Genomic DNA, 18,204 nt, shown 5'->3' on the forward strand with positions numbered 1-18,204 from the left:
ATCGAAAGAACCAAAGGTGATAGAGACTTGATTTGAACTTGCCTTCTCATCATCAAGCAGAATCTTGTTTCTCATCATCAAGCAGAATCTTGTTTTCATTAGCCAACTGCATAACTTTGTCCTTGAAGACAAAGCACTTCTCAAGAGGGTGACCCACAAGTCGATGATACTTGCAATAGTTCGGGTCGTTTGTTCCTCCAGCTTCATTGGGCCGCTTCATCTCTGGTAACTCAATGAGTTTCAGCTCAAGTAGTACATCAAAAATTTCAGGAATATCAGAATCCAGGAAGGGGTATTCTCTTTCTTGCATCTCCTTCAAGGTCGACTTTTGACTTTTGTTATCTTGGAAAGAAGTTGCTTTCATACTCTGCTTCTTGCTCACCTTCGTAGTAAACTTTACAAGCGAGACATTGACGTTTATAGATTCTTTGTTGTCACTCTTGGGAACTAACTTGCTCCATTTCTTGGGTTCCTGCTTGTCCTTTCCTTTGCAAGGGTCATAGATGGGCATTACTTCATTCCCAGTGGAAGACATGCATTTGATCTTGACTTGTACTTGAATTCAAAGGCTTTTGAGCTTGATCTTGAATCTTCGTCTGGATCTTTAGAATTTCTAAAGAAATACTTGAGTGCTTGAATGCTTTTAGCTTGTAGAGAAATCTGCGGCGTTTGATCCACGAGCCCTCCCTGGCTTCTTGTTAGAATTTATGTCCTTTTCTGAATTATGAGAACCCTATTTATAGTTGTAGGATGGAGGAGTTGTGATAAGGACAGGCTTCTTTCGACCAATCAGATTTAAGCTGACATGTAGATATTTGATTAGCCGGAACATGTCACTTGTACACGTGGCGCATCTTCATTGGCCTTTGATTTGAATAGGCATGCTGCATCATTTTGACACGTTGCATGACACTATAGGCTTCTTTACTTGACTTGGCGTGCCACGTCATTTGACACGTGGCACCAATTTGGGCCTCTTGAATAAGATGACATCTTGGGCTTGACAAAGTGGGCTCCTCATTTGCCGCCCAATTAAATGAACTAGCTCAATGAAATTGGACCATTACTTGAATCCATGTTTATTGGACTTAAATAATTAACCGAATTATATTAGCCCACAATTTATTTATTCGGACTAATATATCTTGAATTTAATATAATTCGAATTTCTTGCGTCATCCACAGTGAGTTCGCAACCTATGCACTATCAATATTGAGCCTTTTGTGTTTTGTTAATTTTGTATTGATGTAATAGTCCGAGCAATAGAAGGAAAAAAAAAAATCTCATATACTTTATTACTTAACCGATAAACCGACCGCTAACCGACCCTTAACCACTAAATCCACACCGAACCAACCGATATTTTATTGGTTGGTTAGCGAATTGAGATATTTAAAAACCGATATCCGATAAGCCGAATCGTTAAGCACAATCATCCAACCGAACCGCCCGATAAGCACCCCTACTTTTAACTACGCATTCTAATTCTAACTAGGGATAGATTATAATTTAAATGGCAGAGTGAAAAGTTAAATTAACCTGCAACTTGCTTCCTTTTTGCCCAAAAATTAATGACCAGATTGAGATTTTTTCTCTAGCAAACATAAAAGAAAAGAAAGAACATTTTACCGATTGATATTTTCCGTATATTCCCCTCGATCAAAATGGCCAGTAGAGCAAGAGTTATCAATGATTTTTCCTTTTTATTTTTCGTTTCTTCTTGTCTAACTATTTTAGCCGACACTAGACCCCAATATTACATGATTAAAAATGACTTTATTCTTAATGGTACCCAAAATTATTTTTCCCCCACCCCCTGCCCCGCCTAAAGGGCAATTTATGGTGTGACTTTTGGAGGCACAATACATAGAATGCTATCATTACTTGCATATCGTGAAGATGACATTTTCTATCATATCATGTAGTCATGGCCTCATCCATATTATCTTAAACGAAGAACCACATATATATATTTCATCAACCAAACTCATAGGGAGGGCTCGCAAGATATTGAATCAGAAGATAATATATACACAGATTAACTTGTTTAATTACCTTTCTTTTTTCCTTTGGAACAACATATATACATCAACATCACTTTAGTTAATTATTCTTGTGCAAATAAGCCAAGTGAAATCATAATTAACAAAAAATTATCACTAATAAGATGCTGAAATTCTAATTTTATAAGATGTAAAAAAGCACATGAAAACCATCTCTGATGCAGTTTAATTATAAAATATTTATATAATAACAAAGTAGAAAAAAGGAAAAATGGAAGAAGAAAATGCAAAGACGACAAGTTGTGAGGTGAAATAATTGGAACGAAACTACTTTCTCGGCATTTGGTGAAAGGGGGTGCTTAGCAGGGGCCACGTGTGAGAATATGTGGATCTTCTATTAGGATCTACAGAAGGATATTATAAAATTATATAGCACTTCGTGTTTAGCTTATTCATTAACACGTACATATGGCACGTTGTGGCATGTGATGTGGCCGGCTACTATGAAAATGATTGAAATTCTAGAATCATTACTTTAATTCATTAAGATTTGCGTGATTTTTGGCTCAAATGTGAGATTTTTTCATCTTATTTTGCAAATTTTAACACATATTCACCGGGTTTTGGATGCTTCAATATAAAGTGTTTTGTAAATGTTGTATCCAATTAAAGCAAAGTAGTATTAACATAAAAGTACGTGATTAGTTTCTTTTTCACTCAAGGTCTTATTTGCATTTCTAAACTATGATGTATTTGCAAAGATCTGGGTCAAAGTATCATTATATCAGATATAAATTGTAATACATTTGGCAAACAAGTAAAAAGATGTCAGATTTTGATAATAAATTGGATATATTTCATTAATACTACAGGTCTATTAAGAGAAAGGACATCCATCAATGGTTATACTTATATGTTGAGTCATACTTTTTGTGATCGTCAAATATAACCGTTTAAACAAGAAGGTAATTTTCATGCATATTTTCTCCAAATGGGTCCAACAACATGGTCACAAGAAATATCTTTAAGAACAAACATTTGTGCAATAGCTGTTGTACTTGAAAATTTTATTACGTTACACTTGAATTTATTTCATATTTGTAAAATGATTAATTTTAGTACACTACACACTAGAATTGTTTTACTACCTCCGTTTACTTATCACGTTTTACTTCTCAAAAGTCAAAGTACGTGGACTTTGACCAACATTTTAAATGTATTTTTTCATCAAATTAATATGAGAAGAATAGCAACTTATAATATTTATCTAAATTTTAATTTTAAAATACTGAATTAATCTAGTTTAATTTAACTCCGAAGATTAGTCAAAATGACTCCCTGGAGGAGAACCTTGACGAGTAACAGAGGGAGTACTTAAAATCAATCATTACATTATTATTCACGTGTATATAAGTTTAATCCAAATTATCATTAGTTTTAAATTTTGTGAAGAGTTTTAAATATGTACTAGTTTGGTAAGCACAGGACCAACGACTATTTAGTGTTATTATTTATATTGCGTAATTGTTTTCAATACTTGTTCTTTAAATATTTCTGCACTTTCTTACGCCAAATTACTGATCTAATTTGCTTTTGCTATACTATTCCCGTATTTTTGGATTGCGACTTTTGTGTAACGAAAGTGAAAGTCTTGTAACTTTTAAGTTACAAAATAAAATTATTTAATTTTGTGGGGGAATAAAAAGATGTAGTTGTGTGATCTTATAGAAATTTCACACGAATATTTATGACTTGCTTTAAATAACAAGCTAAAAAGTTTTTCTCTATTCATTTCTCAAATTCGAGCACAGCTGAATAATATCACATAAATTGAGACAAATAAAATAATCAATAAAAATAATCAATATATTTTGGAATAGCTCAGTGTCATTATTCATTAACATTAATTTAACTAAAATTGATGACTTGGACCGTAAAAGATTAATTTTTCTATTATAATATGATGACTTGAAGGAAATACATTTTAAAATAACTTTATTAGCGGTAACTCTATTTGTCTTTTCTATTTTAAAGAAATCTAATGATATTTTTCATATTTTCTCCCCCCTCCAATTAGAAGAAAAAAATTCATTCTTTGCCGACTTATAACTCTTTACTACATTTTTAATATAATGGCTATCATTCTATAAGCTTTACTTAGGTGACTAAATTTATAAGAGATACAAAAAATTTCTAGGTAAAATTTAATAGTTATTTTCTTACATAAATTAATGTGATTCATATCTTTCTTTTGAAAAATGGGATTAAGGTCTAATGAACATTAGCTATTAGAGATAAAATTAACGGTTAAAATAAAAAATTTGATGAAAAATTATACAAAATATTTAAATTTATTTGAAAATTTTAAAATCAAACCAAAAAAAATGGATGTACCATCATTTCAAAAATTACAACTTTATCGATAGTTTTAGTTTCTACCCAAATGAATTACTCTAAAAAGGACCATTTTTACCAACTATCTAGATAGAGGTCATTATAAAAGTTCATTTTACTCACCATTAAACTTGTTAACTATAAATAGTATGCTTTTTGTTTTCTGTATTATGCTTTACACAACTAAACTTGTTCATTGATATAAATTAAATAGCCACACGAAAACTAAGGAAAACACATTAATGCAAACACATTAATGCAGTTGAGAGTGTGTAAAGTTGAGGCCCACGTTTTCTAAAACTCTTCAATTTGTGTGGGGCCCAATTTTTGTACCTATCTCTTGAAAATTGCGGCTGATTGAGATTTTGGCCCCGAACTCTCTACTGCAGGATGAAGAAATAGCATGTCGACGATCCTATCGGAATACCCGCTGTTCTATAACCTATAATAAAATAAAATAGAAGAAATTTCCTTGATCTTTGTAATCTTCCAAAAGTTGATCTCTTTACATAACAGCGCATTACGTGGAAAAAGGAGGACCATCCCTGTAAATGTAATTCATTAACTTTGCCTTTAAAAAGACAAGCAAGGAAGGTGGAAAAATAATATCTCAGCTGTACATTTTCGAGTCTTGACAAATCATAGTATAAGAAAAAATGTCTAGTCTTACTGTTCCAGCAGATGTTCCTTCAGTAAATGAAGACTGTGAACAACTTCGATCTGCCTTCAAAGGTATATTTTTTAATCTCAAGTAACTTGTTAATAATCTTATTCAATGTTATTGTACAAAGTTGGGTTCTTGAAGTCAACTTATAGCATTAGATGTCTGACCAGTTGGTCAATCTGATGTTACTATATATACAGATTCACTTTTTAGATCTTTTAGTATATTCTATATACTTTTGTTTTGATACTGTTTACTATCTTTTGATTATAAAGGATCTTGTTTCTTTTTAATAATATATATTAAGGTTGATTGGTGATCTCATAAGATGAGACTTCCAGAAGAAAATTTTAATATAACAAATATTTTGACCAACGGTTTAAAATATATTTTTTCTCTTGCAACGTGTAGTAATACTTTTAGTATAATTCTTGAATATCTAATCTAAATCTTAATTATAAAATATCAAAGTGAAACATAACAACTAATATAGGAAAAGAGGAAGTGCTACAAGTGATGGATGTCTATGATAATTTTACTGACATGGTTTTTTTCTTTTAACTTGTGGAAACTTCTGGAAATTTTGGAGTTGACTGTTGATGATTACCTGTTGCAGGATTGGGAACAAACGAGAAGTTGATTATATCAATTTTGGGTCATAGAAGTGCTGCTCAACGTAAATTGATCAGAGAGACTTATGCTGAGACTTTTGGAGAAGATCTCCTTAAAGAATTGGACAGAGAAATTACCAATGATTTTGAGGTCATTTTCCTACCCCTTGTGATAGTAACATCAATAAATTTAATAAAATCTTGAACTTGTTTGAATTCTTTCTTAGTTGATCAATTGAGTTACGGTGATCAAAAGGCGGATCCGTGAAGGGTGTTATGAGTTGGACAAAAACCATGCTTTCAGCTTGAATTATGTATACATATAAAATCGTACTTACCTGAACCCATTGACGCTAGATCCTGGATTCACCGGTAAGTACCCATTGACTCTAGATCCTGGATTCATCTTCGATTGTGATCATAGGCGGATCTATGACGGGTTTTGTGAGTTGGAATGAGACCATGGTTTTGGCTTGAATTATGTATAAATATGTCAAAATATGAAAATATATACATATAGTAAAGTCATACTTGTTCTGAACACACTGACTCTAGATCCCCATTTACCATTGACTGTGATCATAGGAGGACTTTGATAAGAAAGCTAACACTTGTGTTTAATTTTCCTCGACTATTTCTCTCAGAAATTGGTGGTAGCGTGGACACTAGATCCTGCAGAGCGCGATGCTCATTTGGCTAAGGAAGCTACTAAGAGATGGACAAAAAGCAACTTTGTTCTTGTGGAGATAGCTTGTACCAGATCTCCTAAAGAACTGGTTTTGGCAAGGGAAGCTTATCATGCTCGTTACAAGAAATCTCTTGAAGAGGACGTTGCTCATCACGCTACCGGGGATCACCGCAAGGTACTTCATTCAAATCATTGTACAATTGCAAGTAGTCTCATTTGTGGTTCCATATCCAGTTAGCGTCCTTAACAATAATTCTTAATTTGTTGGTGTTGATGAAGCAATTGCTCAGTCTTTTGGAGACTGAAAACAACATATCATCACCAATTTATAAACTTTTTAATCTATACTTTTAGTAAAGTTAACTTTGTTACACATTATCAAGGCAAGAATGTCTTTGTCTATGGATTATGGAATTCCACTTTGCAATGTATAGTGTCTAAGGTTCGCTAAATTTGGTGCTTGCTTGGAGGATCGGAATAGTTACAGTGAATGAACTCTGTGGAGTAACTCAATTCATTTTTCCAATTTCTTTCAGCTTTTGGTATCTCTTGTGAGCTCCTACCGATATGGAGGAGACGAGGTGGACTTGCGCCTTGCTCAAGCAGAAGCTAAAATTCTCCACGAGAAGATCTCCGATAAGGCTTACAGTGATGATGAGGTCATTAGAATTTTGGCCACAAGGAGCAAAGCGCAGATCAATGCTACTTTGAATCATTACAAAGATGCATATGAAGAGGATATCCTAAAGGTACAGATGCCATCCATTGCTCCATTTAGTTAAGTCATACCCCTTTCTGCTATATTGAATTATTGAGTTCTTGTAACAATGTGCAGCAATTGGAAGATGAGGATGAGTTTGTTGCACTATTGAGGGCCACCATAAAAGGTCTTGTCTACCCCGAGCACTATTTCGTGGAGGTTCTTCGTGATGCAATTAACAGGAGAGGGACAGAGGAAGATCATCTGACCCGAGTTATCGCAACAAGGGCTGAAGTTGATTTGAAAAATATCGCTAATGAGTACCAGAAGAGGGATAGCATCCCTCTTGGTCGCGCCATTGCCAAAGATACAAAAGGAGATTATGAGAATATGCTGTTGGCTCTACTTGGACAAGAGGAGGAATGAGAAGGATATGCTCACTTCTGTTTTATAATGACCAGAATAAAAATGCTATCTCCTATATTTGAGAGTTGGCATCTGTTTGATGATTTGAGTGTGGTCTGTTTTACATGAGCTTTTTTTCTTGTGAGATACTTTGAATACGCAACCTTCTGCTATCTAAATATGTTTTTCTTAATAATTTCGCATCCATGAGTTCGTCTTGCACCCAATTATACTGATAGGACATTTTCTAATGATTTTGCATCCATCATGTTGATCTTTCATTCATCGAATTGCTATAATTACGCCTCATTCCAAGCAAGTTTGAGGCTAGTTATATGAATTTTTACTATCCATGTCACTTTGTTTAAACTAATCTTAGTCCAATATCATTAAAAAAAGTTAGTTTTTATCGCACTAAAAAATCTTTATGTTTTCTATTGACATAATATCCTTTACATATGTCATATTGATATCTCATCTATTCCCACTATCAAGTAAAGCAAACATTCACCAGTGAAAATCATAATTAACCCCCAAAAAAAAAAATTACTAATAAGATGCTGAAATTCTAATCTTATAAGATGTAAAAAGCACATGAAAACCATCTCTGATGCAGTTTAATTATAAAATGTACAATAATAAAGTAGAAAAGGGAAAAGGAAGAAGAAAATGCGAGAGGACAAGTTGTAAGGTGAAATAATTGGAATGAAACAACTTTCTCGGCATTTGGTGAAAGGGATATGGACATATGGTGAGTAGGGACACTTGTGAGAATATGTGGATCTTTTATTTAAGATCTGCTTATTCATATATACCCCAAAAAAAAAAAAAAAAAAAAAAAATCTGCTTATTCATTAACACAAACATATGGCACATAGTGGCATGTGATGTGGCCGGCTACTATGAAAATGATTGAAATTCTAGAATCATTACTTTAATTCATTAAAATTTCCGTGATTTTTGGTTCAAATGTGAGACTTTTTCATCTTATTTTGCAAATTTTAACACATATTCACCAGGTTTTGGATGCTTCAATATAAAGTATTGTATCCAATTAAAGCAAAAGTAGGTTAAACTTAAAAGTACTTGATTAGTTTCTTTTTCACTCAAGATATTATTTGCATTTCTAAACTATGTTGTATTTGCAAAGATCTGGATAAAAGTATCATTGTATCAGATATAAATTGTATAATATATTTGACAAACAAGTAAAAAGAAGGGAAAAGGGTAAAAAATATCCATCTACCTTGTTTTGATGGCTAAAAATCTTCCAAACTAATTTTGAGTTATTTATGCCCTGCCGTTATGAAAGTTAACAAATAATGATTAAAATAACCAGATTTCACATTGTGAAGAGTTTTAAATATTATTTCTTTGATCTTTGTAATCTTCCAAAAGTTGATCTCTTTACATAACAGCGCATTACGCGGAAAAAGAAGGACCATCCTGCAAATGTAATTCATTTAATTTGCCTTTAAAAAGACAAGTATGGAAGTGGAAAAATAATGCCATCTCAGCTTACATTTTCGAGTCTTGGCAAATCATATATCAGAAAAAATGTCTAGTCTTACTGTTCCAGCAGATGTTCCTTCCGTTAATGAAGACTGTGAACAACTTCGATCTGCCTTCAAAGGTATATTTTGTAATCTCAAATAACTTGTCTTTATTCACAATCTTGAAGTCAACTTAGATCTCTCATGTTCATACGTATATACAGATTTACTACTTTGCTTTATTGATCTTTTTAGTATATTCTTTACTTTGGTTTTCATACTGTTTGCTATCTTATGAGTATAAAGATCTTATTTTCTTAAAAAGCATTAGATTGATGCGTGATCTTATACTGTGAGTCTTTCAGAAATAATTAACATGTACAAGTGACTGAAGCTTAACTTTTGGAAACTTTATTCGGAGTTGACTGTTGATGGTTTGCTGTTGCAGGATGGGGAACAAACGAGAAGTTGATTATATCAATTTTGGGTCATAGAAGTGCTGCTCAACGTAAATTGATTAGAGAGACTTATGCTGAGACTTTTGGAGAGGATCTCCTTAAAGAGTTGGACAGAGAACTTACCAATGATTTTGAGGTCATTTTCCTACCCCTTATGATAATAACATCAACAAATTTAATAAAATCTTGAATTTGTTTGAATTCTTTCTTAGTTGATCAATTGAGTTACTGTGATCAAAGGTGGATCCGTGACGGGTGTTATGAGTTGGACAGAAACCATGCTTTCAGCTTGAATTATGTATACATATAATAACATCGTACTTATCTGAACCCATTGACTCTAGATCCTGGATTCACCTTCGATTGTGGTTATGGGTGGATCTATGACGGGTTTTTTTAAGTTGGAATGAGAACATGCTTTTGGCTTGAATTACGTATAAATATGTCAAAATATAAAAATGTATACATATAGTAAAGTCGTACTTGTTCTGAACACACTGACTCTAGATCCCTGATTTATCATTGACTGTGATCATAGGTGGACTTTGATGAGAAGGCTAACACTTGTGTTTACTTTTTCTTGACTATTTTCTCTCAGAAATTGGTGGTAGTGTGGACACTAGATCCTGCAGAGCGCGATGCTCATTTGGCTAAGGAAGCTACTAAGAGATGGACAAAAAGCAACTTTGTTCTTGTGGAGATAGCTTGTACCAGATCTCCTAAAGAACTGGTTTTGGCAAGGGAAGCTTATCATGCTCGTTACAAGAAATCTCTCGAAGAGGATGTTGCTCATCACACTACCGGGGATCACCGCAAGGTACTTCATTCAAATCATTCTAATTGCAAGTAGTCTCATTTTTGGTTCCATATCTGAGTCCTCAACGATAATTCATTATGTTGTCAAATTATATGAGGCTTGAATGGTGTTTGTGAAGCAATTGCTCTGTTTTTGGAGATTGAAAAGGACAGATTATCTACAAAGTACCATCTTTTAGTGTATAGTTCTGGTTAATGAAAAGTTGCCATTGTATCATATTGTCAAGGCAAGAATGTCTTTGTCTATGAATCACGGGATACCACTTTGCAATGTAGGGTATCTAATGTTCATTAAATTTGGCTCTTGCTTGGAGGAATAGTGGCAGTGAATTAACTTTTGTGGAGTAACTCATTCAAGTTTGCTACTTCTTTCAGCTCTTGGTACCTCTTGTGAGCTCCTACCGATATGGAGGAGATGAGGTGGACTTGCGCCTTGCTAAAGCAGAAGCTAAAGTGCTGCACGAGAAGATCTCCGATAAGGCTTACAGTGACGATGAGGTCATTAGAATTTTAGCCACGCGGAGCAAAGCGCAAATCAATGCTACTTTGAATCATTACAAAGATGCATACGAAGAGGATATCCTAAAGGTAAAGATTCCATCCATTGCTCCATTGATTTAAGTCATACCCCTTTCTGCTGTAATTATGGAGTTCTTTTAACAATGTGCAGCAATTGGAAGATGAGGATGAGTTTGTTGCACTATTGAGGGCCACCATAAAAGGCCTTGTCTACCCCGAACACTATTTCGTGGAGGTTCTTCGTGATGCCATTAACAGGAGAGGGACAGAGGAAGATCATCTGACCCGAGTTATTGCAACAAGGGCTGAAGTTGATTTGAAAAATATCGCTAATGAGTACCAGAAGAGGGATAGCATCCCTCTTGGTCGTGCCATTGCCAAAGACACAAGGGGAGATTATGAGAGTATGTTGTTGGCTCTGCTTGGACAAGAGGAGGAATGAAGAGGATTTGCTCACCTCTGTTTTATAATGACCAGAATAAATATATGCTATCCCCTATATTTGAGAGTTGGCATCAGTTTGATGATTTGAGTGTACTCTGTTTCACTTGAGCTTTTAGTCCTCTGTTTTTCTTGTGAGATACTTTGAATATGCAACCTTCTGCTATCTAAATATGTTTTTTTGCAATAATTTGCATCCATCAGTTCGTCTTGCACCCAGTTATACTGATAGGACATTTTCTAATGATTTGCATCCATCGTATTGATCTTTCATTCATCAAATTGCTACAATTACGTCTCAATTCCAAGCAAGCTGAGGCTAGTTATATGAATTTTCACTATCCATGTCACTTCGTTTAAACTGATCTTAGTCCAATATCATTAAAAAAGTTAGTTTTTATAGCACTAGAAAATCTTCGCATTTTCTGTTGGCATAATATCCTTTATATATATATATATGTCATCTATTCCCACTGTCAAGTAAAGCAAACATTCACCTAGCTTAAAGAGTTGAAGATTGCTTTCTCTCTTTGGCCAATTCCCATGATGTTAAGTACACCTGATAAGCATTAAAATCATACAAAAGAATCAAGTAGCTTCAACCTGTTGAACATCTGTGAAATATGAATGACCAGTAACAGAAACAGGAACTTAATTTAGATAAAGTCAAGATATCGTCACCATCCCTTACAATCTTACACTGCCGAAAGTTTGAGCAAAAAGACAGTGCATCATACAAAGACGCATCAACCAAAATTTTGCATGACATACAACAGTCTAATATGTTACTGATCACCATAAGAGGATCACAGATAAGATACATTCCACATCCAGTTACCTAAATAGATAAGGTAAATAGTAAGAGAACAACAACATTTTACTCTCGCTTGGAGCATTACTTTTTCAGTAGTCGCCGAGAGAAGATCTTTTTGCAGTATGGACTGGTGCGCAGGAGAAGCATGTGAGGCCGCACAGCATGAAGCAACATAGCTCGAACGGATCCCTATTTCAAAGTAAAAAGTACAAGGATTAAGAATGCAAACACTGAAACAATCGTCCTGTTTTATTTACCAAGTCATGTCTCTCGTCGATGTATTTTTAAGTAAAGCATTTCCAATTGGAAATGAATTTGTCAATTCTTCCCAACAGGTTTTTGACTTCATTCTTCTGAACAAGTAGACACCCTTTAAAATAGAAGCATCAGCAAATTATTACCCAACACATCTAGTTGGATTCAAGTCAACCTTGAGAAAAAGTGTCCATCTTTCTAAAGGAGAGCATTATAATATTTGTTTAGGAATTAGAAAAAGAAAACATTTTCTTTTTCACTCTTCTTTTCAGCTGGAAGGAAGACTGGGGCTCAAAGGATATCACTCAGAAAATCTGACTCATTTAATCAGAAATCTATCTTACCTTAAGTTTTATCAGAATCCATACATGCTTAAAGTGTTACTCAACTAATAAATGGCCAACATGTAATGTTGGAGCTGAACCAAATACATACTCACATATAGCCTCGGTTCAAGACTTGTTTGGAAAATGTAGAGAGGAAACAGAAATATATACCGATTCGACCTTTCACAGGGAAAGGTTGTTATGGAGAAAAAAATATTTGATTAAAATATTATTGTAAAAACTAGACGGTTTCTCTAGTTTTCAAGATTCCAAAGCACATAATATAACTATAGTGAAAGCTTCAGAAATTTATCTCCAGGTTCTTTTATGAGACAAAAATGCTATCACTGTTTATAATAGTAGATGTAAATCAGAGCGTGAAGCACCCAAGTAGATGGCAACATAATAACTTTAAAAACATCAAGGCATGCAGAAACATAACAAGTTCATATGCTAACCTTAGTAACACAAAGTGCAGACTGAATCACGTAGTTAGCAAACGGATCTTGCAGCAACTGATCAAAATGAGGTTCTGAGACTAATTCATTGATGACTCTCGACCTGCTTTCTTCAAAACACTTCAGCAACTTTTCAATAACATGGCTGCTAAACTTTTGCCTTGAGAGGTATACATAACGCCCTTCAAACTGAGAGAGCAACATGGCAGCAACAGAGGGTATTTTTAACTCTATTATGAATTGAACAACATAGTTCCTGCATTATGAGTTGAGAAAATTCGAACAAATTTTAGTATGTAAGGAAGCAGATCAAAAAGACACGACAAATGACTATGCAGGCAACACCTCGTGTTGCGGTAAGGAAAAGATAAAACTGACACAGAATATATAATTTTCTTGAGGTAGTTAATGATATTAAAAGGCAAATATTTATGAGGTGTGCGCATAGTTTACGATCATCGTAGACAAAGTAAAAAAGATAGAAAAGTTGCTTATTTGTGGTGCACTTGAGTATTAAATTAGAGACTGAAAGAGTCGCCATTGAACTCCACTACCATGACCAAGTAGAGAAAAAGAAAAGCTCTACTACCAGGAAGTGAAACAATCTAGAGTATACTTTCCTTAAGCAAATTCTGGTAATGAAGGAGCAGAAATTTGATTACCCGCCAATATAGGAAGGAATGCATACAAGTTCAAACGAATTTTCGGTTGTTCTGATGTTCATCTAAAAAGAAGTCCACAAACAAGCATGTACTTATTGCAGAGTTTGTTGGAATCATCTTTGCATTGGATGACTGTTAAATTTGTCAATCAAGATATGTTCCTAAAAGTTGATGTAGGATATACGAAACCATAAAAGGCCAACTGCTGAGCCATATTCTGTAAATAGTCTCACACACTTCCATTGGGTGTCCTGGCATTTGATCACTAGTAATCTATATCAAGGGGCATAGCTAGCCTTAAATGTGGTAACATGGTGTATGTAACATGATTCTGGAAGAATATCACATTTACACAATGTGCTAATAATTAGAGTATGCAGGTTTAAAAAAAGTTCCAAAAATTTGCACATAGATGCATTAAGAACAGCAGACGTTAACAGTTTATCTGCACACTAAATGCCATCATCATGATACTAAACCAAAATTTGCTTCTTTAGCAAGACCCATTTGCCTCGAACTTATCTTAAGAAGCTAAAAGATCAATAAAGTAAAGGACCAAAGCAGAAGTTCTTAAGTTTACCCAAAAGGATCTTGAGCAAGCTTAAGCCCATTGGAACAAATCTCAACAAGCAACTTCTCACGTTGCTTCCCAGTTGAATAAGTGATGCATTTATTCAACACGCAGCATCCATAACGATGTGTTGCAATATCAACACAATGCTTACTCGCAACATCAAATATAACCTGCATAGTGATTCAATGAACAGACCAGTTTCAGAATAAATAATGAAATACTATAAAAGCTAATTGAACTATATTTCTTGAGTAGGTATTTTACAGATATGAAAATCCAAACTGGTTTATGTGCACAACTAGGGTGATCTCCCCAAGATACTTCCCATCCATGTAGATATTCTGTTGAAATGAATATTGTCCAACAACAACAAAGGCCCACATGTTCTGCTTCAGATATAGTACATCCCATGTGATAAGAAATTAAGTTGATATTGAAAGTAAAGATGTACATATTACTATAACTGAAGATCTGCAGGTTGCTGAAACTATCAATCTGTCAAGCAAAACACCTGAAGAAAAGCACATAACATGCAGATAAACGATAGCCACTCCTTTCACCTTGCTTTAGAAATAGCATAATCCAGTTCTTTGTGAATTTGGAGTCTATTGCTTTACAAACTTTGTCAAGCACAGAGCACCAACATGTACATGTATACCAACCAACCTCATCAAGGAAATGTACATCTTTATCACATCTAAGGAAAACCTTAAGGCCAAATACTAGCTGTGCAGGCTTTAAAAACGTAGTCAGTTTAGATTAGACAGTTTAGATACCTAGAATAATGGTAGCAGAACCAAATGAAAACCAAATATCTAGTACATTAACAATGTATCAAGGTGAGAATACTATCACTCCGCTTCTAATATACAAACTCTAGCATGATGTTCCTATATTGTCAGGATGACAAACTTTTTTTTAGTTTTTTCCATTTTTCTGCAGCTTTATTTATCCTCAAGGACTCGGTTATTTTCTGGACAGACAATTTGTTTTTCTTGGAAACAGAGAAATTTTTTTGACAGACATCTGATGCTGACATGCAATGTTTTGGTCTTTGGTTGGAGAATTGGTCAACATGTGTATTTCCACTACATGTTTAAGTGTGGACCTTTTAACTTTACCCTTTTACACTAATGAACACACTAAAAAGTTACTTTCCTTAGCACAGCCAAGCCACTCAAAATTCAGTAAGTAAAAAACAGATGAATGACCCCTCTAGAGCAACCAAGTCAGAACGTAAATTAAATAATACTGCCCTTAAGAAACATTTAAAAGATAAGGATAACTTTTAGCTGATATATCATGCATAAGACAAATCACATTAACACAGATAAGTAATATCAACTATGTTTCATGACATTATTTTGCCTTCAAATTGTACCAAAAAAGGTGGTCTAAATTTAAGCCAAAGTGTCACCAAAAAGGTAACTAAAGCACATGAATGTAACATGTTTATCAAAAATTCCACCTAACAACTCCAGTTATTATGTTAAATAAGAAAATGATGCATGTCACACCTTGTTATGATCCTTGCTTAAACAATGCAAGCAACGTTGAATCACATGATTTCCATTGACATCCATCATGAGATTAAGAATACCAGGTTGAATAGCCCTTATAACTAAGGAAATTTCCAGCCTGGTCCTCATTGTCTCAATTAACTTTTGCACAACACGAGTCCTGAAATCAAAGAAACAGTTACAGCTTGGTTAAAACAAAAAAACAGTTCAAGAATCAACAAAATTTTGCTTACCCATGTGTTGTTCTAGATGTTTTCACAAGTTCTCCTGGATCTTTAGTCACCATAAGCACAAGCTGCATTCTTTGTTCATCATTACAAACAGTCAATAATTTCTGAACAAGATAGTTACCAAATGGATCCTTCATTAACTCAAGTATATAATGAATAATTCCATTAAATATTATCTGAACATCTTCAGATGTCCCTTCATCAAATATCCTCTGTAAATACCTACACCCCATCTGATCTTTTGCTGCCAAATACATATTTTTCTCTACATTTCCTTCCCTTGCTGGTTTCTTTTCTTGCAACCTTTCTATTTTAGCCTCATTTCTTGATTTTTTCTTGTGACCCTTTAGTAAACCTCTCTGTTCAGAACCATATTTTAAAGATTCCCCTTGAAGAATAAAGCTGTCTTCATAACTATAACTATCTTGGATTCTTGAATTTGGCAATGGAGAAAAAGGGTTATTTACTGATTTAATCCTTTGCTTAGCAATTGAACAATCACATTCAGAACTTAATCCTATCCTACTGGGATTTATCAAGTTAGAACCATGTAACGAGCTAAAAAATCTCCTATCAACAACAACATCATCATATTGAAGACCCTCATTGTTACTACATGGCCTATTCATGTTACACAAGTATTCATAATTAATTTTTTCTTCCTGACAAATAGGCCCCATTGAATCACAAAAATCACCTCTCTGTCCACTCAATGTGTTCCTATGACCTAACACACCTGATGACACTTGAAAATCAGAAATACCATGATCCGAATTTCCTGTTCCATTGAAAAAACCATCACCAAATCCAACCTTATCATCAATATTCATACCATAAAATCTCTGAGACAGAGCACCTATGTCAACAACTTTATCAAAATCTTGGTCATTAAACCAACCAGAACCAAAATGTCCTTTAGTAGTAGTATCAACTAGTCCTTGATGATGAATATTGTGATCAAATACATTCCAAGAATCAGCTAAATCATCACCATAAAAACCACACCCACCAGAAAAAGAACTTGAACCTGAAGGAGAGAACTGATCATACTGATTATGATGATTCAAATATGAAACATCTTCCTTAAACATCCTTAACATAATTTCTTCATGACCTTTCATTTTTCCTTCAATGCCCTTTTCTTTACCTCTATACATCACAACAACACAAAACTCTTCACTATATATAGCAAACAAACAGACAGAAAATACACGTACGTGTAACAAGACAACTATTCTAAGACATAAAACATAGAACACCCAGAACAATACATTAGACTTATACAGGACCTAGAAATATCAGAGAAAGATTACATAAAGTTGGTGATCAGAAAATTAAAGTTTGCATTAGGAATTAAGGAAGATTTTTTTTTTCTTTGTTATTTTGGGGTTTTGGGTATTCAAAGAAGAGATGGGGTGTTTGGTAATGAGTGGGAAGAAGAGTGGTGGTGTTGTTGGTTATGGTAGTGCTAACTCACGCCATTAAAATGAAGAGGCAAAGTTTCGTAGTATTTGTATTTGTAAGTACTCAGTACTCACTCACACACACACACACAGTGGAAAAAGGAGAGAGAGAGAGAGAGAGAAAAAGGGAGAGAGAAAAAGGTGGCTCTGAATCTGACAAAACAGTTTTTTTTTTTTTTTTTTAAAGGGTGTGTTTGGTATGAAAGAAAATGTGCTTTTTATGGGAATGTTTTTCTAAAATAATTTTTGAAAAATAAATGGGTTTGTTGCTTATTTTCTAGTATTTTTTTAAAAAGTAAAAAATATTATTCTAAGAACGTTACATACCAGTGTAATTTCATAAATGGAATCTAGGGAGGGTGGAGTGCACAAAGATGTTACTCCTACATTGGAAGGTAGAAAGAGTTTATACGTAATGTAACAAAATACTGAAGGAGGAGAGTGGGTGTTCGGGGGTGGATGGTTAATGGGTGGGATTAGGGGCGTTGGGTAGGTGAAAAGGAGAAGATTAATTTCGAATGTCACTTATAAAACGTAGTTTCTCTATTTCCATTAGAGAAGACATTTTCCTCATTTTCAAGAATTTGTTTTCTTAGAGGAAATGTCTCTGATAACATTTTGACCGATCAAACTTGAAAAAGGTGAAAAATATTTTCTGAAAGTATTTTCAATATTTTCCCCCGTCCCAAACACACCCTTAATATCTCCT

The 18,204-nt window shown here is 34.1% G+C and overlaps 3 protein-coding genes and 1 long non-coding RNA gene across 5 annotated transcripts in view; 2 read left to right on the forward strand and 2 right to left on the reverse strand.

Annotated features, from left to right (window-relative positions):
- The window catches only part of LOC132033749 (uncharacterized), a 41,068-nt gene extending 35,559 nt beyond the window's left edge, over positions 1 to 5,509 (reverse strand). The window contains exon 1 of the long non-coding RNA XR_009408862.1: positions 5,398 to 5,509. This is a non-coding gene — a long non-coding RNA (uncharacterized LOC132033749). The remainder of the gene's footprint in view (positions 1 to 5,397) is intronic.
- LOC132033748 (annexin Gh1-like) overlaps positions 1 to 7,662 on the forward strand; it is a 43,577-nt gene extending 35,915 nt beyond the window's left edge. Inside the window, exons 1-5 of one of the 2 annotated variants that reach the window (XM_059423799.1) lie at positions 4,972 to 5,130; positions 5,679 to 5,824; positions 6,318 to 6,536; positions 6,898 to 7,110; positions 7,197 to 7,662. In XM_059423799.1, the coding sequence (XP_059279782.1) occupies positions 5,055 to 5,130; positions 5,679 to 5,824; positions 6,318 to 6,536; positions 6,898 to 7,110; positions 7,197 to 7,487 (945 nt within the window). In that variant the 5' untranslated portion in view covers positions 4,972 to 5,054 and the 3' untranslated portion in view covers positions 7,488 to 7,662. Of the gene's footprint in view, positions 1 to 4,971; positions 5,131 to 5,678; positions 5,825 to 6,317; positions 6,537 to 6,897; positions 7,111 to 7,196 lie in introns of those variants that run through there. The other variant, XM_059423800.1, reaches the window with a different exon arrangement.
- Positions 7,663 to 8,939: 1,277 nt separating this feature from the next.
- LOC132033746 (annexin Gh1-like) lies at positions 8,940 to 11,383 on the forward strand. Its single transcript, XM_059423798.1, has 5 exons — positions 8,940 to 9,099; positions 9,408 to 9,553; positions 10,016 to 10,234; positions 10,609 to 10,821; positions 10,904 to 11,383. The coding sequence occupies exons 1-5, from the start codon at positions 9,024 to 9,026 to the stop codon at positions 11,192 to 11,194; spliced, it is 945 nt and encodes a 314-aa protein (XP_059279781.1). The 5' UTR covers positions 8,940 to 9,023; the 3' UTR covers positions 11,195 to 11,383.
- LOC132033745 (putative pumilio homolog 8, chloroplastic) lies at positions 10,988 to 17,590 on the reverse strand. Its single transcript, XM_059423797.1, has 5 exons — positions 16,036 to 17,590; positions 15,800 to 15,962; positions 14,289 to 14,452; positions 13,047 to 13,302; positions 10,988 to 12,196 (listed from the first exon to the last, which is right to left on the reverse strand). The coding sequence occupies exons 1-5, from the start codon at positions 17,187 to 17,189 to the stop codon at positions 12,089 to 12,091; spliced, it is 1,845 nt and encodes a 614-aa protein (XP_059279780.1). The 5' UTR covers positions 17,190 to 17,590; the 3' UTR covers positions 10,988 to 12,088.
- Between the last annotated feature and the right edge of the window lie 614 nt (positions 17,591 to 18,204).

The sequence above is a fragment of the Lycium ferocissimum genome, chromosome 10 (assembly GCF_029784015.1).
Source record: "Lycium ferocissimum isolate CSIRO_LF1 chromosome 10, AGI_CSIRO_Lferr_CH_V1, whole genome shotgun sequence".
NCBI classification, from domain to species: domain Eukaryota; kingdom Viridiplantae; phylum Streptophyta; class Magnoliopsida; order Solanales; family Solanaceae; genus Lycium; species Lycium ferocissimum.